The sequence below is a fragment of the Lissotriton helveticus genome, chromosome 3_1 (assembly GCF_964261635.1).
Source record: "Lissotriton helveticus chromosome 3_1, aLisHel1.1, whole genome shotgun sequence".
Classification (NCBI taxonomy): domain Eukaryota; kingdom Metazoa; phylum Chordata; class Amphibia; order Caudata; family Salamandridae; genus Lissotriton; species Lissotriton helveticus.
In genome coordinates this window covers 1,442,365,307-1,442,386,989 of record NC_136061.1, presented here as the reverse complement: position 1 = coordinate 1,442,386,989, position 21,683 = coordinate 1,442,365,307, and the positions used below count along the sequence as shown (strand labels likewise).

Genomic DNA, 21,683 nt, shown 5'->3' with positions numbered 1-21,683 from the left:
TGTCCTCTCGCACCTCTCGTATTTGCCCTTTATGTGGAGCCTTTTGCACACAGAATTAGAGACAATCAGGGTAACATGGGCATCCCTTTTGGTGGCCACCATCCCCTATTAGCTTATGTGAGGATGATGTGATTCTCACCCTCACCAACCAGGTGACATCTGTCCCTGCTCTTGTGGCAGAGCTCCATTCCTTTGGGAAGGATTCCGGGTTCAAGGTAAATATGCAGACATCCCAAATCTTGAACCTTTCACTGTCGCAGCATCAGGAGGACTACCTCCCCTCCTTGCTCCCATTCGCCTGGGCAGAGGAGTATATACCTTACCTTGACATTAAGCTGACTCGGTCTGTGGCTGAGTCAGCAATACTAAACCATGCAACCCACACCTCTCAGTTTCTGTCCAATGTAGCCAACTGGCGTTGCCTACAGCTGTCTTGGCTGGGCAGGTTAGCGGCCATTAAGATGATGGCCCTACCCTAGATCCTCTACAATTTCTAGGCCCACCACTGACTCCAATAAAACATACACTTTAGTCCCTGCAACTAGGGATCAACTATTTTTTTTGGGTCGGGACAAAGTTACGTCTGCACCTCTCTACTGCCCAACACATGAGGGAGGGCTTGTAGTACCCATGGTGACATGTTACTATCAGGCTTTTCAATTATGTTTCATGGTGGAATGGAGCAATCTGGAATTCGAGATGCACTGTTGCTTTATCTCCATATACCTTCTTGCTTGGATCACTCAATCACCTTCTTACACTGTCTCTGCTGGATCACTGAGTTACCTCCATTTAACCTCTCACTAGCATCACTCAATGGTCCACATATATCCTCTCTCTTCAGCCGTATGATCACCTCTATATACTCTTGCACCTTTAACACTCCGTGACCTCTGTATATCTTCTCGCCTCAATCATCCCAGTCACCAGCACATTTCCTCTCTTCTGGACTACTTAATAACCCCCATAAACCTTCTAGCATGGATCACTCAATCACTCCATATACCCTCAGCTCTAGACTACTTCAGAGAGGAGACACAAACAGCCAATGAACTTTATAAATGTTTTGTTTCTGAAATAGATTTTGTTTTCTTTCAATAGGGAAAAACGTACTTGCCTCTTCATCATTGTTTCTATGTGCACAGTAGGCTTAATATCATGTAATTTTAACAGTGATTACAAAGGAACAGTAGAACATTTTTTTCATCTAATGTTCCAGAGAGGTATCAGCAATAAGGAGAGAAAGCATAGGCAATTCAAAGGTGACTCAGTGAGTTAAGCATTTGGCACTGAAATCTAGTGTGACCTACAAGCCATAATTTGGCTGGGTCAACTCAGTATGTCATTGTGTCTGGGGATGAAATACAAAGGATTATTGTGTAACACTGCAGGGGCATATTTACAATAAAGTGGCGAAGCATGTCATTAAGCCATGAAGGCTTTGTCACTTTAGAAACGCAGGGCTGCACCATATTTACTAGAATATGGTACAGTCCTGAGTGTCCCCCTGTGCTGGCACTAACCGTAGCTGCCTAACGCCAATGCAGGCACCCTTGCACCATAGTGCAAGGGTGCCTGTGTTGAGGGGAAGAATGTTTATGTGTAGGAAGGTCCTCATTCCTACACATAAACAATCATAGGCAAGTTACTGTTTCTATGCGTGCTGCACAAGGCAGAACACATGGAAACAGCAAAAACAAAGAGAAATAAAGCATTTCTCGTCATTTCCCAGGTTTTCCCTGGTCTTAATTTTGGCGCAGCCTCTTTTTTATGCTGCACTTGTAAATCGGGGGCAGCATCGAAATCAATGGCTGTTGCGGTGGAACGCCCACCGCAACACCAATTGCCCTCCCCTTTCACGCTAAACACAGCAGGAAAGGGTGTCTTATTTACAAGGCAGGGCTAAGTCACGTTAAGTGGCTTAATGCTGAAAGTGACGCTGTGGAGGCGATAGGGGCTTGTAAATATGCCCCTACTGTGTGTTAATCACAGTGCTTATAAAGAGCAAAACTCCTAAACTTCTCAAAAAGAACCAATTTATTTGTTATTAGGAATAGTCTCAGCTACTATTAGGCTATGATTAGGATCGGCATTTATAATTGTGCTTAATTTCAAAACAATCCATTGTAGAAGCTCTTACTTCTGTATTCACCTCTGTGATTCTGCCAAATGAAGCTAAAACAAATCAATAATGTATCCAATGGGATATTACTATTTTGGGACTTTCAAAAAAAAGACATGCAATTACCTCCAATGACAGCCGAGTCATTCCTTACTACATTTGTGAGTTGTTCATGTTCATCTGGATTCCCAAAGGGATCTGCAAATCACAAAAGAATAAAATTTAGTTGGCCAAATTATTCAGTCTCATTTTTGCAAAACACTTCAATTAAATAAATATCATTTACGTACAGTGTTGTCATAAATGATGTAATTTCAGATGCTATCATTGATGTTATCAATGATGTCACAGAACATGTCATTAGTGATGAAATATGTGAGGTCATAAGCAGTGCATGGCGAGGGTGTGAGTTATAGTTACTTCAGTTAACTTGTGAATATGAGTGTTTTAAAATGTTATGTTTCACCTATAATGTCACTTTAACCTTTTTTCTGTGGATTTCAGCTTTTTTTTAAATGTAGGTAACAGCATAAAGGTGTGTTATTTTAAGTAAGACAGACCCACTGGCTTTGTCCAAGGGTCAGAAAATCAAAATATAGAAGCATAACCTAATAACTTAATTAGGCGGGGAGCACATCAACATATATGAAGCCGATAGATTGACTTTGTAAAAAACATACCAATAACTATAATCAAATGTACATTTTATTAATACACACATTGCAGTGTTTAATAATATTGATAGTCACAATATCTTTTTAATAAAGCATTTTTAAAGCAACCATAAACATGTATTGAGGTAGCTGTGAGCCATATAGGTTAATAATAAAAATAATAATACGTTTTGTTTTTACATTTTTCAGGCCACAAAATGCAGGCATACAGCCATCCTGAAGTTGTCCTTGCACTCCCGCTGAAGAGCATAACAGCTCCAACATGGAGTGCATTCAAAATAATGGTAAGCTCTCCTATGATCAAGGATTCAACGGCCCAAGAGACTTACTGAGATTTTAAAAAAATATTACTCGAGGTGCTGCTGTGCTTTCTGCAGCTCCTCACAGTATTTTAAAAACTACTTGGTGGTGCCATTGCCACTTTTAGGGACACCAGCTGGATAACAAAAATCAATAAAAAGCCCTTCCAGGGTATTATGGGGCGCTTTTTGCCTTGGGGAAGTGAAGAATAAATGAGGGGCTCCGGATGCTTATTTATTATTACTTTCCATATGTAGTATATGGGGACCCCCGCAGGTTACAAGCATAGTGGGGGCTGTGGAGGAAACCCTGAGGCCTCACAGTCCTGCCAGCTCCACAGTCTGCACCCATCTTGGTGTGCGGGCAGGAGCTGTTAATGCTTTCCTTTCTTCTTTTTCTATATGAATGACCAGTCCCATCCAGGCCCCCACAACTCTGCTAGTCATTGGGGACTGTTACAGGAGGCCAAAGACCCATATGGCCTCCCCAGCCCCACTGGCTCCCCTGCCAGCAAATAACCTGGGTGCTGGTGGGAGTCGGCTCCATTATTTTGCACCCGCCTGGCTGGGAGAAGCTTTTCTTCTCGCTCCTGCCAGGTGATAGCAATCTACAGTGTCACAGTGGACTGAGGTCCCCGAGACACTGGAATCGGGTTCATGGGGGATGGGATCCACAGGGCCTTAAAAGGCATAGCAGGGTGGTCCCAACACGTCCTCTCTATTCAAAAGGCATAAGCCCTTGAGGATGGGGTCCCCAGTGCCTTCAAATGGCTTGAGTATGGGAGCTGCATGTCCCCTTCCCATAAAAACACATCAGCCCTGGGAGAGGGGGGTACCAGGGGCCTTCAACTTGCTCAGAGGTGGAGCATGTATCCCTTCCCCATGAAACAGACATCAGTCTCAGCCCCAAGGCATTCAAGTGACTCATGCCTCCCTCCGAATAAAAAAAGATATCAGGGTTGAGGGTGTGCTTAGAGAACCGGCTTGGAGAACAGGGGCTGAAATAAATATCATTTACGTACAGTGTTGTCATGAATGATGTAATTTCAGATGCTATCATTGATGTTATCAATGATGTCACAGAACATGTCATTAATGATGAAATATGTGAGGTCATAAGCAGTGCATGGCGAGGGTGTGAGTTATAGTTACTTCAGTTAACTTGTGAATATGAGTGTTTTAAAATGTTATGTTTCACCTATAATGTCACTTTAACCTTTTGTCTGTGGATTTCAGCTTTTTTTTAAATGTTTGTAACAGCATAAAGGTGTGTTATTTTAAGTAAGGCAGACCCACTGGCTTTGTTCAAGGGTCAGAACACCAAAATATAAAAGCATGACCAAATAACTTAATTAGGCGGTGAGCACATCAACATATATGAAGCCGATAGATTGACTTTGTTAAAAACATACCAATAACTATAATCAAATGTATATTTTATTAATAAACACATTGCAGTGTTTAATAATATTGATAGTCACAATATCTTTTTAATAAAGCATTTTTAAAGCAACCATACACATGTATTGAGGTAGCTGTGAGCCATATAAGTTAATAACACCCCCTCTTCCAAAAAATAGACATTGAGCAAACCCCCTGCCCTCGGTCGATCCTTGGGGGGCTTCAAATTGAAAAGTGTAAAAGCCCGCCTTTAAAAAAAAAAAAAAATCTGCAGTCAATAAGGATCATTTTTTTTGATTTGTTGGGTCTGCAGCCTGAAATATGCGTACATTTTTAAATTTATTTTCTCAAAAACTGCTGAATGGATTTACACAAAAAACACACTGTCTCGATCAAGATCTAGCTTTCTGTCGAATTTGGTATGATTTGGGGTTTCTGTCAGACATGCAACTCCCCATATTTAATTGTATACATTTCTAATGGTAACATAACTGACTTTTCTGTGCACAACCAAAAATTGTGCCAAAGACAGCGATGACCACCTTATATTTAAAAGAAAATAAGAAGGATTTCTTGGAGCCAGAGAGAATGTGCACTGCAACAGGGAACTTAGCAGAAGCGCACTGGTGACTGAGTAGTTTTTTATCACTATTTTCACAGAGTGACTAAATGCAAAATGTTATTTGCACTAGTGGATCAGTGCACGAACAACATTTGAATTGACTTAACATATGTTGTGGTGCCTCAGGTAGTACAAATGAAAGTGTAAAATTGACCAGGCAATGGTGCAGACTCGCTTATTAAATGCTGAAATACACATAGTCAAGCTCCAGCTTGGTAAAGCAGTGGCAGCAGTTTCTTGAAAGCTATAAAATATTTTTTTTATCCTTCATTAGTGTCAATTACTAGTGAAAATGTAGCTGGAATGCTTGTAAGGGTGAGTGGAACAGAACACAGTGCCCCTTCCCTCTTTATTATGCCCCCTCCAACAGAGCCACTGCATCTGACAGTGAAAGTCAACCATAGTAAAAAGAACTTTGTGCCTGTTGTGTTATAGCATCATGATCTCGGCATAACAGACGCTCCAAACAGTTGGTTCTGAGATGCTCACTAAGAGTTATCAACAATGTACTCTCAATTTCCCCAAAGGGGAAGAGTAGCATATGCAGGGGGATCGGTACTGCATCGGCCCCCACAGCTGTGATCCTTCAGGTTGATTCTGCTGAGGTACAATCACAATCTATCTCCCCCACAAATGGTATTAATATGGATAGACCCAGGGGTCAACCCACCTCAATGCTTATCAAAAGCGTCTACCATAAGATCAATAAACAAACTGAAATTATGTCTGTTGCCAGAACAGTGGTGAGAAGGAGACTGCAAAGGACAACTAGCAGGATACACTGTTAGTGCTGGGGAAACCCCTTCTTAAAGTTGAGCAGGCTCTTACTAGAGCTGAAAAACCTGGCAATGAAAATTAGACTCTTAAAGGGGGTCCCCCTGAGTCTAAATCTGGTGATGAGAACGTTACCCCAAGCAGGCTAAATGCTCAGTCATTGGTGCAGGATCACACTAAAAACAGCCCAGGTGATGCAAGGAAAGGAACACCAAATGGTATAGAAAGCCCAGGGCCTCTGCCACCACTGAGTGAGCCTCAGGTACAGGCAGAAAAGTTCAGTGAAGATATGAACCCTAATCCATTGGGCTATTAAAATACCAAATATCTGCAGTTGTAAGAGACCCGCTGGAAGACAAACCTCCTGGTAGCGAGTCCCTGAGTACCAGCTCTTTGATTTTTCTGGACTACACTCTCCCAAGTGCCAACGAAAGCCAAAGTGTGTGAGAGGATGCACACTTGGGGGGTCTGGAAACATTTATGATCCAATTATCATCTTAGACAATATTGTGGAGGCTGAGGTGGAGATGGGGGACCCCCAGAGGAAAGCAGCCGCGCCTCCACAGGGGGTCCCATGTTGACGATTCAATCTTTCAGCGCATCCTTGTATACCAGTGTTCTGGAAGTATCTTGATCAACCTGGAGAATGCACAAGGCTTTATAATCTCTGAAGCAATTAATGCCCTCAGTAGGCTTTTATCCTCAATCCTCTCACCCTATTGGGGTCTGACCATATAGAATTACTATTTACCCTGATTCTACATTCCCTCATTCCTGTGGGTAGGAAACATGACGACACCTCGTAGGTGGCTAAGACCCATGACGAAGCATCACAGATGGACTCCTCAAGTGTAACTGAAAATTTGATAGACCAAAAGGAAATCTCCATGAGTCAACATGGAAGTATGGCTTAAAGTAGCCAAGCATGTAAAGACATAACCAAGCAGCATGTCCTTTTGATAGTTAAATCAAAAGAGGAACCAAAAATCAATTCTACCCCTAATGACCCCTTTAATGCCCAGAGGAGCCAAAGGAGAGAATCCACCTCCACTTTTGATGTGGAGGATAGCGAGACTGTGCCAGGAGGAACTGCAGTGGGAAGCTCGGCCAAGTGCAATGTACCCCAGAGAGTCCCAATCCACACATAATAATTGATACAAGCCCACGCCCCACTACGAAACTGCCTAATAGGGGCAGAGGGTAAATCCAAAAGAAAGAAAAGGACTGATCTTGCCTTCCCTGTCTACTCATTAAAGTGGCTTTTCTCCAATACTAAGGGGCGTAAGGTAGTTCAGGCCTCAAGCGAGAGCCTGGTAAGAACAGAAACTACGGGAAGTGCGCCTATCCGAGAACCAATTTCTGCCTGTCCCTTTGGAGGAGCAAATGATGCAAGTAATGCATTAACATTACTACCCTGGAAGCAGACAAGCAAACACAGAATGAAGGTGACCAAGGACCAACCATTATGTTGCAAGCAAAAAAGCACCCTGCTCTACCCAAGCAGTAAAAGAAATCTAAATGGAGATGTCGGTTTCCAAAAGGAGCTGTTGAGGTGCCCCAACAGGGTAGGGTAATTAGCCCTGGAACCCCAGCACCCCCAGTGCAAAGCTTGGCTATCGATCAGCTGGGGAGTCCAGGAGTTGGTTGCACTAGAGATGTAAGGCCAATGTCCAGCCATAATCCCCTAGCCCAGATTTTTGCAAGGCCAGGAGTAAACGAGGGAGGTCCAAATGATAGGAAAAATATTTCCTTGACAGCCTGAGCCTTTAAAGAAATTAATCAATGTTGCCTTGAATTTAATGACTTTTTCCCAGACATCAGCTCAGCAAAATTCCTAAATAGAGCAAGATTGCTAGCCCGCTTCTACGCTATTCCAGAACTAAGAGTGGTCCTGTCTAGAGACATTAGGACAGTGAAATTGATTAATCAGCTACCCGGGCCAGGTCTAAGTGGGAATGGTGGCTACTCCTCCAGGGTCGAAAGCACACTTCACAGTATTGCTATATTGGTTTTTAGCCATATTGATGATTTTTTCATCATGGGGGTGGATGTCTTGCACTGCCCAAGCTTAGACAGAGAAGTCATCTTCCCATCAGGGCAATTTTGGCCCTAAATTCCTTTCCCCGGCACCAAGTGCCCCCCAAATTAAAAACCATCTGCAAGGGTATGGAAGAGCGAACCACTGAACATAGTAACAATTCTAGGTCAATTAGGCTCTTAAATCCCTGAAACAAATAACCAAGACGGACGGCAACGATTGGACATGGATAGCGGGGGAGATGACAACTAAATCTAGAAATTACACTAAATACGACTCTGATTGAGTATGGAAGAGCTTTCCCTGAACCTGCCACTTTGTGTCCTACCCCACCATTCAGGGCCAGTATTTTAAACAAGTTTAGCAATGACTATTTGTACGTACTGGCATGGATCATAGTAGACTTGGGTAGAAAAAAAAGGCAGAGGACTGGCGGAAGTCTGTTGCACAATATGACTTATGCTGCTTCCAAGAAACATGGGCCCCTGGGGAATTAGCGTCAATGGGTTTCTAGAAAGCTGCAGTCAGGGTAGCCGCCTTCGAAGAGGCCGGCTCTGGGGGTATGGTGGGGGGTATGAGGAGGCTTACTGTTTTGGTGTTGTTTAAGCTGGAATTCAGGATAGCACAATTTGGGGCAGCTAAACTGTCCTCTATTGTCCCACATGTGAGAAGTTGGCTTACGGGCCCAGAAGGTGGGGTGATTGACATTGTAAAGTTATTTTCCACCCGGGTGGTCTCCAGAGGTAAAGGTGATCTTAAGGAATTGTGTATCTTGTGTCAATAGTATTGGGGAGGATAAGGCTATTCGGGAGTGAACTGGGGAGGGCAAGGGCGAAATATATGTTAGTGATTTGTGGAGATTTTAAAACACAACCATCGGATGCTATCATCAACCCTGAAGTCATATTGGAAGACCGCAGTTTAGCTATTCCCAAGTCATCCATGAACAATTTTAAATACACCAAGAAGGGAGGTGCAGTCTCTGAGCTTCTGATAAATTACCATCTGCGCTCTATCAATGGTCGTACACCCTCAGATAGCACTGCTAGGGCAACTTTTGATAACGGGAGAAGTTCATCAATAATTGGATATATCCTAATTAATATAGAGGGTTAAGAATTTGTGAGGGATATGACTGTTGTCAAGAGAGTGGAGAGTGATCATGATCCTGTGGTACTTTGCTTGGACTCATCCCCGAGGTGGGTGGCTGATGTAAATTGCTCAGTGGGGAGGAGTTAGAGGCATGTGATTGTTTCACCAAATAGTAGAAAAAGGAAAAGGTGGAGCAGGGGAAATATTCACAAGATCTCCCCTTGCTAGAGAGCATAATGATCAAGTATGGTTCTGCAATTTTTAACTCCCCTTACGATGACAAAGATGTAATTCTAGCAGCCTACAATGAGATAGCAAAGGAGCTGAAGGCCTTTTGGTCTAAGCCCATTGGTCCCACAGCCGCCATGTTGGATGGTGTCAAGAGGAGCACATGAGTTACCTGAAGGGAGTTATTTCAACCGCCCTAGCATAATGCCATCATAGCAAACAAAGCGAATAGTTATTCCGAGAGTACAGGGGTGAATACAAATGCCTTCTGAGAACCAAGAAACTTCTGCACTAATTGACCCTTTGGGAGGAATTGAAGGAGACTGCACAGGAAAAAAACTTCAAAACATTCTGGGAAATGGTATCATGGGTGGAGAAAGGGGTGAGTGAACAGTGTAGAAACTCACATTGGACCATCCGTTTGGATAACCCACTTTATAAACGTATAAAGTTCTAACCCTACAGTCCCTCTGTCAGCCCGAAAGACCATCTATTCTGGGCCCTTGGTAATTATTATCTTAATACCAGAGGTAGTAAGAGACTTGACTGCTGTGAAGAAAAAAAAAGTCCAAGGCCCTGATTTGGTACATATTAACATATATCTGGAAGAGATGCATCTGTAGATGAGCATTCTTACTAGACTGTTTAATTCGGTGCTAGCTGGTAACACTGCTCCCCCTTCATGGCACTCAGCTGTTATTGTGCCAATCCATAAAATGGTGATCAATCTAGCCCATCCAATTACCATTCGATCTCCCTTCTGGTTGGCGCAGGGAAAGTGCCTCCAGGGGTGGGTTGATGCTTACTACATTATGGCGGACGTGCAATCTGGATTTAGTCCTTGCATCGGGACCATTGGCCAGGCTCTCCAGTTATATATGATCTCCTACAAGTTTACGGTGGTGAGGAAGTCATTGCTGTACGTATTTGTTGACTGAAAGAAGCTTTTAATTTAGTCAACAGAGAGAAGCTGTGGAGATCCCTGGCTGACCTGGGAGCTAACTCATTGTTAGTAATGGCCTTACACACTAATAACACAGCCAAAGCACGGTATAGTCCTGGTGGGGAGTGTACTGTACCCTTCCCGCACAAAAAAGTGTCCAGACCCCTCCCCTTCTATTTAGGTTATTTATAAACAATGCAGCTGATGTGTTTGATGGCAGAACTCATAGATAACCCTACTGGGAAGGGGTTGCTAATATTATTATATGCGGATGGTACAGTACTGATGGCATGAACAGAAACGCTGGAGATAGGTTACTAATATGCTTTGTGGAGTATTGCAACAAGAAGTCATTGACCATTAATGGTAGCAAAACAGAGAGTATAGTATTGATGCCCTCTCCCTGTTTTAAGTGAAAGCCATTGGTGGCAACTGCACTTTATGGTGCAAAACTATGGTGGTTTGTGAATGTTCGACCTCTTAAAGTAGCTGAGAAAAACTTTCTATGCACTTTATTGGGAATTGGTGCAGGCCCCCCTCTAGCTGCTCTGTATGCAGAGCTAAACTTTACACCTTGATCAGAAATTATCCCCTTCAGGACAATTCTCTACTGGGTTAGACTGGTAAGAAATCCTACGGGCACAGTTTACCTAGAAACCCTAGAAAAAGTTACAGCCAAGGGCACTTATCAGGGCCATACATGGTCGTCCCATGTACAATTTGTTTTAAAGGGGCTACAAATGGTGTCCTTGTGGGAAGCACCTGGTAGAATCAGACAGATTACTGCAGATTTGATTAAAGAACAGTATCATGAATACATGCAGATAGAAAAAAGCCAGGAATTGTAGCCAGTTTCTATCACAAGCAATTATTTCAGCAACATCTACGCTCTCCCGTGCTGAGAATATTTGGACGTGCTGTACCCTGAATTGAAGCGAACTCTGTACCTAAAATTCCCAACTAGGGATTTTCTGATATGCATACATATACTCAACGGTAGATACGACCACTGTGATTGGAGCTTCGGTAGTCTGGACAACCTAACCCATTTTATTCTGATTCGCAAAAATATGATTCCCCACTGTGGAGGTGGCTCCTCTCCCTTTTTAAATATTAAGGGATTAGTTAGAAATGTTAAACCAGCAATGCGCTATGTATTATAGCAGATGAAATGTACAGTTCTGCCAAGTGTCACGCCTCTCGTGTGACACTAACGCATTTCAGTGTGGTGTTCCGCAACACCGCACTGAAATGCTTTGTCACGCATTTTTAACGTCACTGAAACTGGTTCCAGCGATGGTGCTAGCGCGCCGGCTCTGATGTTCCAGACTTGCTGCCAGCAGCTCCGGCAGGGTGGCTCATAAATAGTTAAAATAAGTTCTTGTGCTCCTCAGCTCTGTGAGTCACTGAAAGTGCTGGCTGAGAGGCTGCCGTGCTACAATGTTGCATTTGAGGCCTCAGCCGCCTGCCAGCCTGGCTGCGTTAATTAATTAATACTCGGGCCGCCCGCGCCGCGGCGCCGTGCGCCAGGCTGTCTTCCAGCCCACACTCTGCCCATTAAACACGTGGGACAGGGCCAGCCCACAAATCCGGATGTGACCTCACGCGGTCCTGCAGCAAGTGATGTCGCCAGAGAAGAAGCGGCGGGGGATTCGTAGTGCAGGCATGGCAATGACATGATTCCAGTGTGCTGCCTCAGCTGCTGCTTGCTGCGCATAAACTACTAATTATTATAGACCACTCAGCGGCGTTCAGGGCAGCCGGACTCGGCATTCGTCGCATACTACTGTCAGTGATAGAATAATGGCCCACCTGGCTGCGGCGCTACACTGAGATGATCGGCGCGGGGAGTCTGCCAGGAGTAACGCGAACCTCTGATGCTTGCGCTTTGAAATGACAAAGCATGCAGCACCCAAACGTAAGGAGCAGAGCAGGTTGTAACACGTTTTGTGCCAACAACTCCCCTGAATACACAAAAGTCCGATGCAGAGTCCTGCTCGTGTCGTCAGACATGTCAGGCCTATAGTTCTACAGACAAACCAAACTGCAGCTAGGCCTCTGCTGTTAGAGCTTAGGGCACAGCAGTCGAGCCGTCGCCTAGAAAGAGAGCCTTCATACACAGCAGAGACTTGGCAACTGCACATCTCACAGAAAAGCGCGTGGAAGCTTGAAGACGCAGTAAGGAAGAGGTCAGAAATGTATTTTTTTTAAAAATAGTTTGAAGTTCTCTGGTTGCGATCTGTAGTGTTCATCATGTATTCAAGTTAGATGCAATTGACATGAATACTGTTGCACACTGCCTACACGTCGCAATTCCTTCCTGTAAAAGTAGTTACTTTCGTAATCTGTGCCAGCCATCCTCCCTGTGGCATACAAACCCCAAAATGCAGTATTACCATCAGCACATTTCACTCATCATCATCAAAGTGAAATGACGGGCTCCTGCAACAAACTGATTCGTGAGCATTTCAATTGCTTTTGTTAATGACAAACTTTCAGGGCAGTTGTAACTCATGTTCCTGACACCCAGCCAATACCACGTTTTTCGGCTGGGTGTCTGCAAAATTAAATACAACTGCCTTGAGCTGTGGAGCAGTTTTAGTTTTTCGTTAGTCAAATAGGTGTAATTATTAATGCTTATATGTTTTTCTTGTCTTTATCGCTTGATTTTGCTTGCGAGAAAGTGTCACTCATATTTGTTGAATGTCACTCATAATTACACTGAAATTATGAAAATGTCACACGTAAGCAATCTGAAACCTTGGCAGCTATGAATGTACATGGTCACCTCTATATCGTTATATTTAGGGGTTACGTGGCCTTGCCTGAGAGAGTTGCCTTCTACACTAGGTATATGCTTAAGTAGATAGGCTCCACGAGCCTAGGTGCCTCCCATAATGGAACACGCCGCTAGCCTTTGCATAAAATTGCACGATTCTGTACCATCTTTATGCACTCTTTCTCCTTGGGTGTGTGGGCAGAATGCTTACACCTGAAAAGAAGATTACTCCTAAATGTTCTCATGCTTTTTAACTGACAGTGACGCTCACGTTTTTCTCTCTCTTTGTATGTTGCCTTCGATGGCAATGTACACTTTTATTGATCCACTGCACTCGCACTTTATTGCATTAGAAGAATGTATGTTTTTAGATTGTATGCCTTTGATGAAAATGCCTACCCTTAGCATCTCTCAGTCCTTGCATTTTTATGTTTTCGATGAATTGCTTGATAAATTGCTGTGCATCTGTTTTTATTGAGTTTTTATACTGCATGTTTTTAAAATATTTTACTACTATACTGTACTACTATATTGTAATACTTAGCTTTCTCTTGCAGGAGAGTTGATTGTGAACTGTGAAACTGGATGTGTGAGACATGGGTAATATTCACTGTCTAATCTACAGGAACCAAGCAGTGGACCGTCAGAACAAAAAGGTGCACAAGTTCAATTCTACATGAACCAGATAATGAAAGTTTTGATTTTGTGAGGAAAAGTTTCTTGAAAATTGTTATTTTTATGCAGATATCTGCCCTCTTGTCAAACTCGTAACCGACAAAAGTTATTTGTGTTATGTTAGGAAATATCCAGCGTTTCTTAGAGATGCATGCTGATAACCCATCCAGAAGCTTTTTCGTTATTTTCCCCATCCTCCTCTCAAAGCTTTATTTGTTCTTAAAAAGGAATAGCAACCAGATATCCAATTGAACAGCGGAGTTGGCATCTCTAATTCTCCATCCCATTTGTATTATTTTTTTGTCCATGTAACTTGATGTGTTCTAATTCCCAGTATCGAACAGAAAGTTAGGTTGAATTAATCACTCTTCGATTCTATAGCACATCTTATGGTTTTTGTGATTAGATAAATTCTGTTTCTATAGGCACATTACTTCAGCTGTTCTATTTTATTCCCCTACAAAATGCTTGGATAAAGTTCAGACATGAGGTAGAAATTGGTGGCTGGAGTGGCTCAGTCAATGCTATATAGTTGTACAGCAAGACATACAATTACAATTGATGGACGGAATGCAGAACAAATCAAAACATTCACCCCCAGTTAAGAGATCTGGGTTAAATCCATTATTCTTTTGCTCACCATGCCATCCCAGTTTAGACATACCCATATGCAAATCAGTGTTGACCCTGTGCCTCATGGGAACAGTCCATGCCGAACTGCCAAGCCAGGTCCTCCCTGGACCGGAAACAAGCATCCTAGGACCGGTTTCATGGTTCCACCCCTCTTCAGCCAGGATAGTTTGATTCCAGTGGCACAGTGAGCCCATATAATTGTACACTCATGGAAAAGTCCATCAAATTACTGCAGATCAGAACCTCTAAAGATTTTGCAAATGCTCTCTGTACAATCCCAATTGCCTATTAATGGATTACCAGAAACTTGTGCCAACCATCAACCTCTCCAGAATCAGAACGTCACCTGTCAAGAATATATCCATCCCCCATTAAAGCTAAAGCACCAGAAATCATGATCAAACGTTCCTGTTAATAAATGTCTATGGGTAAAAATTTTGGTGTAGGGGATACTTTGCATTTCCTTACTCAGGGGACCAAATGATGTGACCCCTACCTACTGCAACTTCAAACGGTTTATATGAGATAATCTGTTTGATTTGGGCAGCCGCGGCCCATGCAGGTAAGAGCGGTGGGACCAGGTCGGTACGGGAGGGGGATTCGACAGACAAACACGAAGGAAAATTAAATAAATAAATAATTTTCCCTCGTCGTCTGTCGAAAGGGCCCATTATGGCAGAAAAAATACAGCAAATGACCAAAGGCATGAGAACACTAACCATATTAACAATCTCACATATTTTCTGACTGTTCCTAAGCCTAAATGCACATACAGATGTATCCATCAGGCAACATTACTATGTAAAACTGCTTCATTTTCAATTTAACATGAACTAACAATAGGGGGTTATCTTGCTATCTACAAGACCGAGAAATGACTTCATTATTATTATTCTTTTGTTAACAAAAACACACTGGTCCATAATAATAGTGTTTTAGATGCAAAGAACCAAATGGTGAAAATAATATATTCAAAGGAGTTTATGAAAATTAATTTCAAGACACATAGCGGCACAGTGAATATTGGTGCAACACAAACATGCTTTGCATTGTCTTTTAAGGTCAAGTCATAAATCATGATCAACAAGTGTATCAACAAACACAAGAGCAGACGGCCAGTTACAGTAAGTTCTCAAAAATCATATAGGGTCCGTGTTTTTAAAGTTAACGGCATTTCGATCCCAACAAAAGGCGGGATCGTCATCAGGACTCAGGGGGGTACAACAAGCCCAAGAGAGAGCTGAATCGATACTAGGAAAAGGGTGATCAGAGTGATGGTGAGAAAAATAAAGGTGACCCAGTAAAAGTCATAGGCAATACTCATGAGACCATACTTACATTATGAAATGTAATGCAGTTGCTAAAGGAGGGTGTCCCTGGTGAAAAGCCTTGAGAACAGGATGGCCGGCAATGGCCTCCATAAAAAGAAATGGAAAGAGGAGCTGCCTAAAACCCTCATAATGGGTAATACTAGTGAAAGAGAGAGTGTACAGTATTAGGAGAGTCACTGACCTGGGCAGGAAATATGTTGGATACCTACGGGTACTCCAATCAGCCCGCAAGAGAAGGACACGCGGGGTCCCAGTCTCAAAGTTGAGTTGTGAACTCCGTCACTGGGCTCAAATCAGCCTAAAAATGGAGATGCGCTGGTAGTGCTGACTGGCAGGTTGTAGTACTTTTGAGGCAAGGAGTTCCCAAGTGGTACTATTAGAGGGCAGCATGCGGGTTAATGTAGGCGATAGAAAGAGAGGAAGGACCAAGAACTGAAATAAAGAACCAGAAGACAGACCGGGCCCAGGAAAAGAAAAGGCAGTAGTAGTAGGTACCATTTAGAAATGGTTTAAAATGTGGACAAGCTTAAAATAAAACAGCATGTGTACACTTACATCAAAATACTCAGAACGTACAATAAAAAAAGTGAGAGAGTCAATACAAAACATATGTACATTGTGAAAAGAACCGAAAAGGCAAGAGCAACACGATTTGAGAGTCCATATAGTTTCTGTATGAGAGTTAATTTTAAATCAAGGATGTCTCATCTTTTTCACAATTTAGATCTGTGTGTATAGTATCCAAACATAAAATTCAATGTAATTCCTTCTTGTTTAATAGGGATTCGATGTTGCCTTCTCTTTCAGGGGTGAAAACAGTGCTCATCACTTGCCACTATAAGTCATCCCTGCAATGTATAAACTCCATAAAATGTGACACCAACGGGGCAGTGAGATCCTTCAATCTGATGCGACTAGCAGTTGTACCAAGGCTCATAAAGTTAATTCATAAGTGAAAAACACATCAAACTTGTAGGCCCAAGCAACACGGTTATTGGATGAATTTCATATATTTCCTTGTCATTGAGTGCCAACGCATCATATGATCAAACAATCAGGTGCTCCATATGTGATAAGTGAAGAAGAGCACGTGCAATGTGACAAGAGAAGAAGTGATTATACATATATAAAAGCAAAAAACAATCTAGATTCTTTGGTGGGCCTGCCCACTATATCAACATTCTCAGCATCTCTTAGATGGTCTAAAATCAGTCTCCTTAAAATGTCCTATACTCAGTATAATTCACAAAACATGCATACACATTCTGGATTTTCTGGTCCACACTGTCCCACCTACCTCTTACAAGCAATAAACTACTGGTGTATCCACTTGGGGCATTCAACCAATAATATGTCACTGTCTTTGTGGTTCACAAAGTCTTCCCATACATCAACGTGAAAAAAAAACTGGACTTACTGAAAATTTCAACTGGACTATGAAACGCCACACAAACTTAAATACAAGCCATGTCATATATATGATCATGTGTCCTTGTAAACTCTGATACATAGGAATGACATGTAGAAAAGTCAAAACATGCATTGGAGAGCATCAGAGTAACATTAGATGTAAAAAGATCACCACCAAAATGAGTAATCATTAAATCACATCACAGCATACAGCGAGCCACATAAAATGTGTGTTCCTTGAGACACTTGAGACACTGAATGATAAAAGCACCAATGCAGAACACATCCTTTTTGAAAAGGAACAATGCTGGATTTATCGCCAGAGAACCTCTGAGAGCCTCTGAGAGGTCTGAAGGAATACATTCCCTGGCTAGCACTAGACTAATACGTCAAGTCCACAGATATACTTGACATCACTGATCCTCTACATTAGTCATTCCAGTCAACAAACTGGTTAAGACAGGGTTAGTGAGTTCAATATTTTTAATTTTGTTATTATTAATCCACAGTATCGGAAAAAAGAAATAAAAGAAACTTCACCATATACAAACACTTCAAATATCACACAATATGAACAAATAAATATACATGACTATACGAAAATCATATTCACATGTGCATATGATCAAAGATTGCCCCCCAAACATGAATACCCAATTTGCATTTCCTGGGTCCTTTAACCGAATACAAACTAAACTCCAAATTAAATATACTTTAAATCCGAGCACGCCACATTTCAAAAGTTGGTGCTTTAGGCAGCAACCATGAGATAGCAACGCATAGCCGTGCTACAGCCGTGGGAATAAAGAGCAAGTACCGATACTTAAACATAGGCCTCCCTTGCTCCACATCTTCACAGATCCAAGCAAAAACAATAATAATATTTTCCAAGCCTATGTGTTTAGATCTTGGGTGGCTCTAAAAAGAGCCCTTGTGTTTTTTGAGAGATTTTGGTACCTACAAGTAAGTACCTATGCATAGTCTAAAGTTGATGAGGAAGACTGTCACCCTCATCTGTAACATGTACAGCATCTGTCCTATAGATGCCATCCATATTGAAATGCAGATTGTTGTGGTAAATGGACCCATCTTATAATCTCCGAGAAAAGCAGAAACAGATTTATTGACATGTTTCCTAGCTTTCTCAATCTGTGAACAAAATGTATTGGACCAGCTCCTGCCTTTGGCATATGTTAGAATAGACAAAGGCAGTTTGGGGGAAAAGCGACATCAACTCTGTAAAGGTGTCCTTCATAAGCATTTCTAGACCTAAGCCAGTCAAAGTGCCTAGGTCATTGCCACCACAGTGCACAATTATGAGGTCAGGGTGTTGGAGATGCAAAAAGGATTTAACAAATGGCATCAATTAGTGCCACTTTAACCCTCTCTGTCCAATCCAGTTATTGTCTATATTTGCCAACGCTAGGTCTTTGTCCATGCCTCTGTTTTCTGCACACCTTTGGCTCCAGAAAATAAAGCTGTGTCCCACAATCCACACTCTAAATATCTTAAAGGGAGGTCTGGATGCACTCAGTAGATGTCTGTATGTGAAATGGCAGTTTGAGAAGTGAGTTTTTTCTAAAATGGTGGATAAGATGCAGTTTGGAAAAAAGAAAATAAATGATTGGCTGTTTGAGATCATTCTACTCTGAAAAGTAGGTTGCATGTCTCTGTTTTTTAAAAGCATGTTTCTTATTGATTAAGAAAAACTTCTTGAAAGGAACATTACATAGGATACGCTGATATTTTGAAAAGTCAAGCACACTTGTTGTTTGGATTAGCAACATTGTGTGCTAAACGTGTGACCTGTGTGCTCAGTTGAGTGTTCTATGAACTGTTACTATGGTAACAGGAATTGAGCAGATCGGGGGTAGGGTTCAAACTTATGTCATTTGGAACGGGTTGAAATGTGTAGCTTTTGAATTAATGTGGGAAGGAATGTGATTTGATATTTACATGTATATGTGTGCAGAATGAGAGGGAACGTTTGCCATTTTTTTGGTTTTGCTAAGAGCTGCACAGTACAGAGATTCTGAATACGAAAAAATGGTGTGTGACTGGCATACTTCTTAATCTACAAATCAATTTGAAAGGTAACGTATTAATTTGTGACGGGTTGTATGCTGTGTGTTTGTTTTTAATAAGATTAATGTGTTTCTCCTGGTAAAGTCCATGGAGTAGTCTTGCTTGTCTAGAATCACATTGTGAGACTGTGTTCATTTGGGTACCATTGTGAGAGAAGCATTTGGTATCTTCTTGTATTTGTTGACAGGTAACTGGTTTAAAACTTTTAACCTCTTCGACGCTGATAATGGCTCCCGGCCGTCATGAGTCACGGTGGGCATGTGCTGATGATGGCCGGGAGCCATCATGACAACGCCCGCGATTGGAATGCTCAGCACTGCTGCGGAATTCGCGCCGCAGTGATGAGGTTAATGATGTAAAGTTTTAGTAGCATTAGAAGCCAGTTATTGTTTATGTATTTTTTTAAATTGCATAAGGCTTCCACAGTAAAGTGCACTTCTAAAATATGTAGAATGTGTGCAGTCATCTCACCTGCTCCAGACTACTAAATGTTTTTTGCTAAAACAAAGGGATACTGCTATTTGATTAGAATCACACTGTGAGTCAGTGTGCATTTGGGAAAAATTGCGAGAGAAGCATTTGTTTGCTTCATGTGTTTGCAGACACATAAGTGCTTAAAAACCTTACTTGTTGTCAAGTCTTGATAGAATTAGAAAATGGTCATTGCTTATGTATTTGCAAAATGAGCTAGGCTTTAACAGTAGAATGTAGTACTAAAATATGTGGAATGTGTGCACTCACCTTAGTTTTTCTAGATCAGTAAATGTGTTTTGATAAAGTCCAATGGATAGTCTTGCTTGTCTAGAATCACACTGTGACTCTGAGTACTTTTTGGAACTGTTGAGAGAGAAGCCTTTGGGTACTTCATATGTTTGAAGATATATAACTGGTTAAAAACCTATCTTGTTGCCACGTTTTGGTAGAATTTGAAAGCAGTTAATGCTTATGTATTTTAAAATGTGTCAGGCTTGTACTCTCAAGTGCAGTAATGAAATACGTGGAATGTGTGCCGTTATCTTATCTCTTCTAGACTAGTGAATAGTGTTGCTTATCTAGAATCACACTGTGAGTGTGTGTGCATTTGTAAAGCATTGTGAGAGAAGCATTTGGCAACTTCATGTGTGGTTGTACAACTGTAATCATTCAGTCATTATCCAAGTAGTTAGGGCCTTAGCACATGTACTGCTTCAAACTTCTATGGACTATGCATGTAGTAGTCTAACCACCTACTCACTTGTGTTTCTGGCCTACAATTCCCTAGTTAGGATCCATAAACTCCAGCAAACACCCGGTGACTGCTCTTGCAATTCCATAGTGACTCTTTCAGTACCATGTACTAATCCAGTCACTAACGTAAAACTTAATCAATTATGAATTCACCCAGTGTCTCTCCTTATAGAACTGTAATCATTCAGTCAGTATGCATGTACTCATGCAGTGAGCCAGGCTTTAGGGCACGGAGTGCTTTAAACTCCTATACACTATGCATGTACTGGTCGAAACCACCTTGACACTTGTGTTTCAGGTTTACAATTCCCCAGTCAGTATCGATACACTCCAGCAAACACCCTGTGACTGCTCTTGCAATACCATAGTGACTCTTTCAGTACCATGTACTAATCCATTAACTAAAGTAAAACTCAACCAAATGTGAATTCACCCAGTGTCTCTCCTTACAGTCATGTAATTATTCAGTCAGTATGCATGTACTCATGGAGTGAGCCAGGCTTTAGGGCATGGAGACATACAAATGTCTATGTATTATGCATATAGTGATCTAACCACCTTCACACTTGTGTTTCAGGCCTACAATTCCCCAGTCAGTATCCATACACTCCAGGAGACACCCTGTGACTGCTGTTGCAATGCCATAGTGACTCTTTCAGTACCATGTACTAATCCATTCACTAAAGTAAAACTCAATTAACCCCTTCGATGCTCTTGGGTGCTCATGACGAGCTGAGCTCGTCATGACCACACCCATTAACATTATGGCCCAGCACAGCAGAGGAATATCTTCAGCATCCATGGTGTTAATTTTGAATTCACCCAGTGTCTCTTCTTATAGTACTGCAATAATTCAGTCTGAGTACATGCATACAGACTGAATTATTGCAGTACTATAAGAAAAGACACTGGGTGAATTCAAAATTAACACCATGGATGCTAAAGATATTCCTCTGTGACCCAGGCTTTAGGGTACGGAGTGCTTCAAACTCCGATGCACTATACATGTAGTGGTCTAACCACCTTCACACTTGTGTTTCAGGCCTTCAATTTCACAGTCAGTATGCATACACTCCAGCAAACACGCTCTGACTGCTCTTGCAATCCCATAGTGTCTCTTTCAGTACCATGTACTAATCCATTTACTAAAGTAAAACTCAACCAAATGTGAATTCACCCAGTGTCTCTCCTTATAGTACTGTAACCATTCACTCAGTATGCATTGTACTCATGCAGTGAGCCTGGCTTTAGGGCATGGAGACATTCAAATGTCTAGGCATTATGCATGTAGTGGTGTAACCACCTTCACACTTGTATTTAAGGTCTACAATTCATCAGTATCTATATAGA

At 41.9% G+C, this 21,683-nt stretch overlaps 1 protein-coding gene across 1 annotated transcript in view; it reads right to left on the bottom strand.

Moving 5' to 3' along the window:
* Positions 1 to 21,683, bottom strand: part of LOC144824265 (contactin-associated protein-like 5) — a 1,259,345-nt gene that overhangs the window by 6,018 nt on the left and 1,231,644 nt on the right. The window contains exon 23 of the mRNA XM_078683400.1: positions 2,249 to 2,320. Coding sequence (XP_078539526.1) covers positions 2,249 to 2,320 — 72 coding nt within the window. The remainder of the gene's footprint in view (positions 1 to 2,248; positions 2,321 to 21,683) is intronic.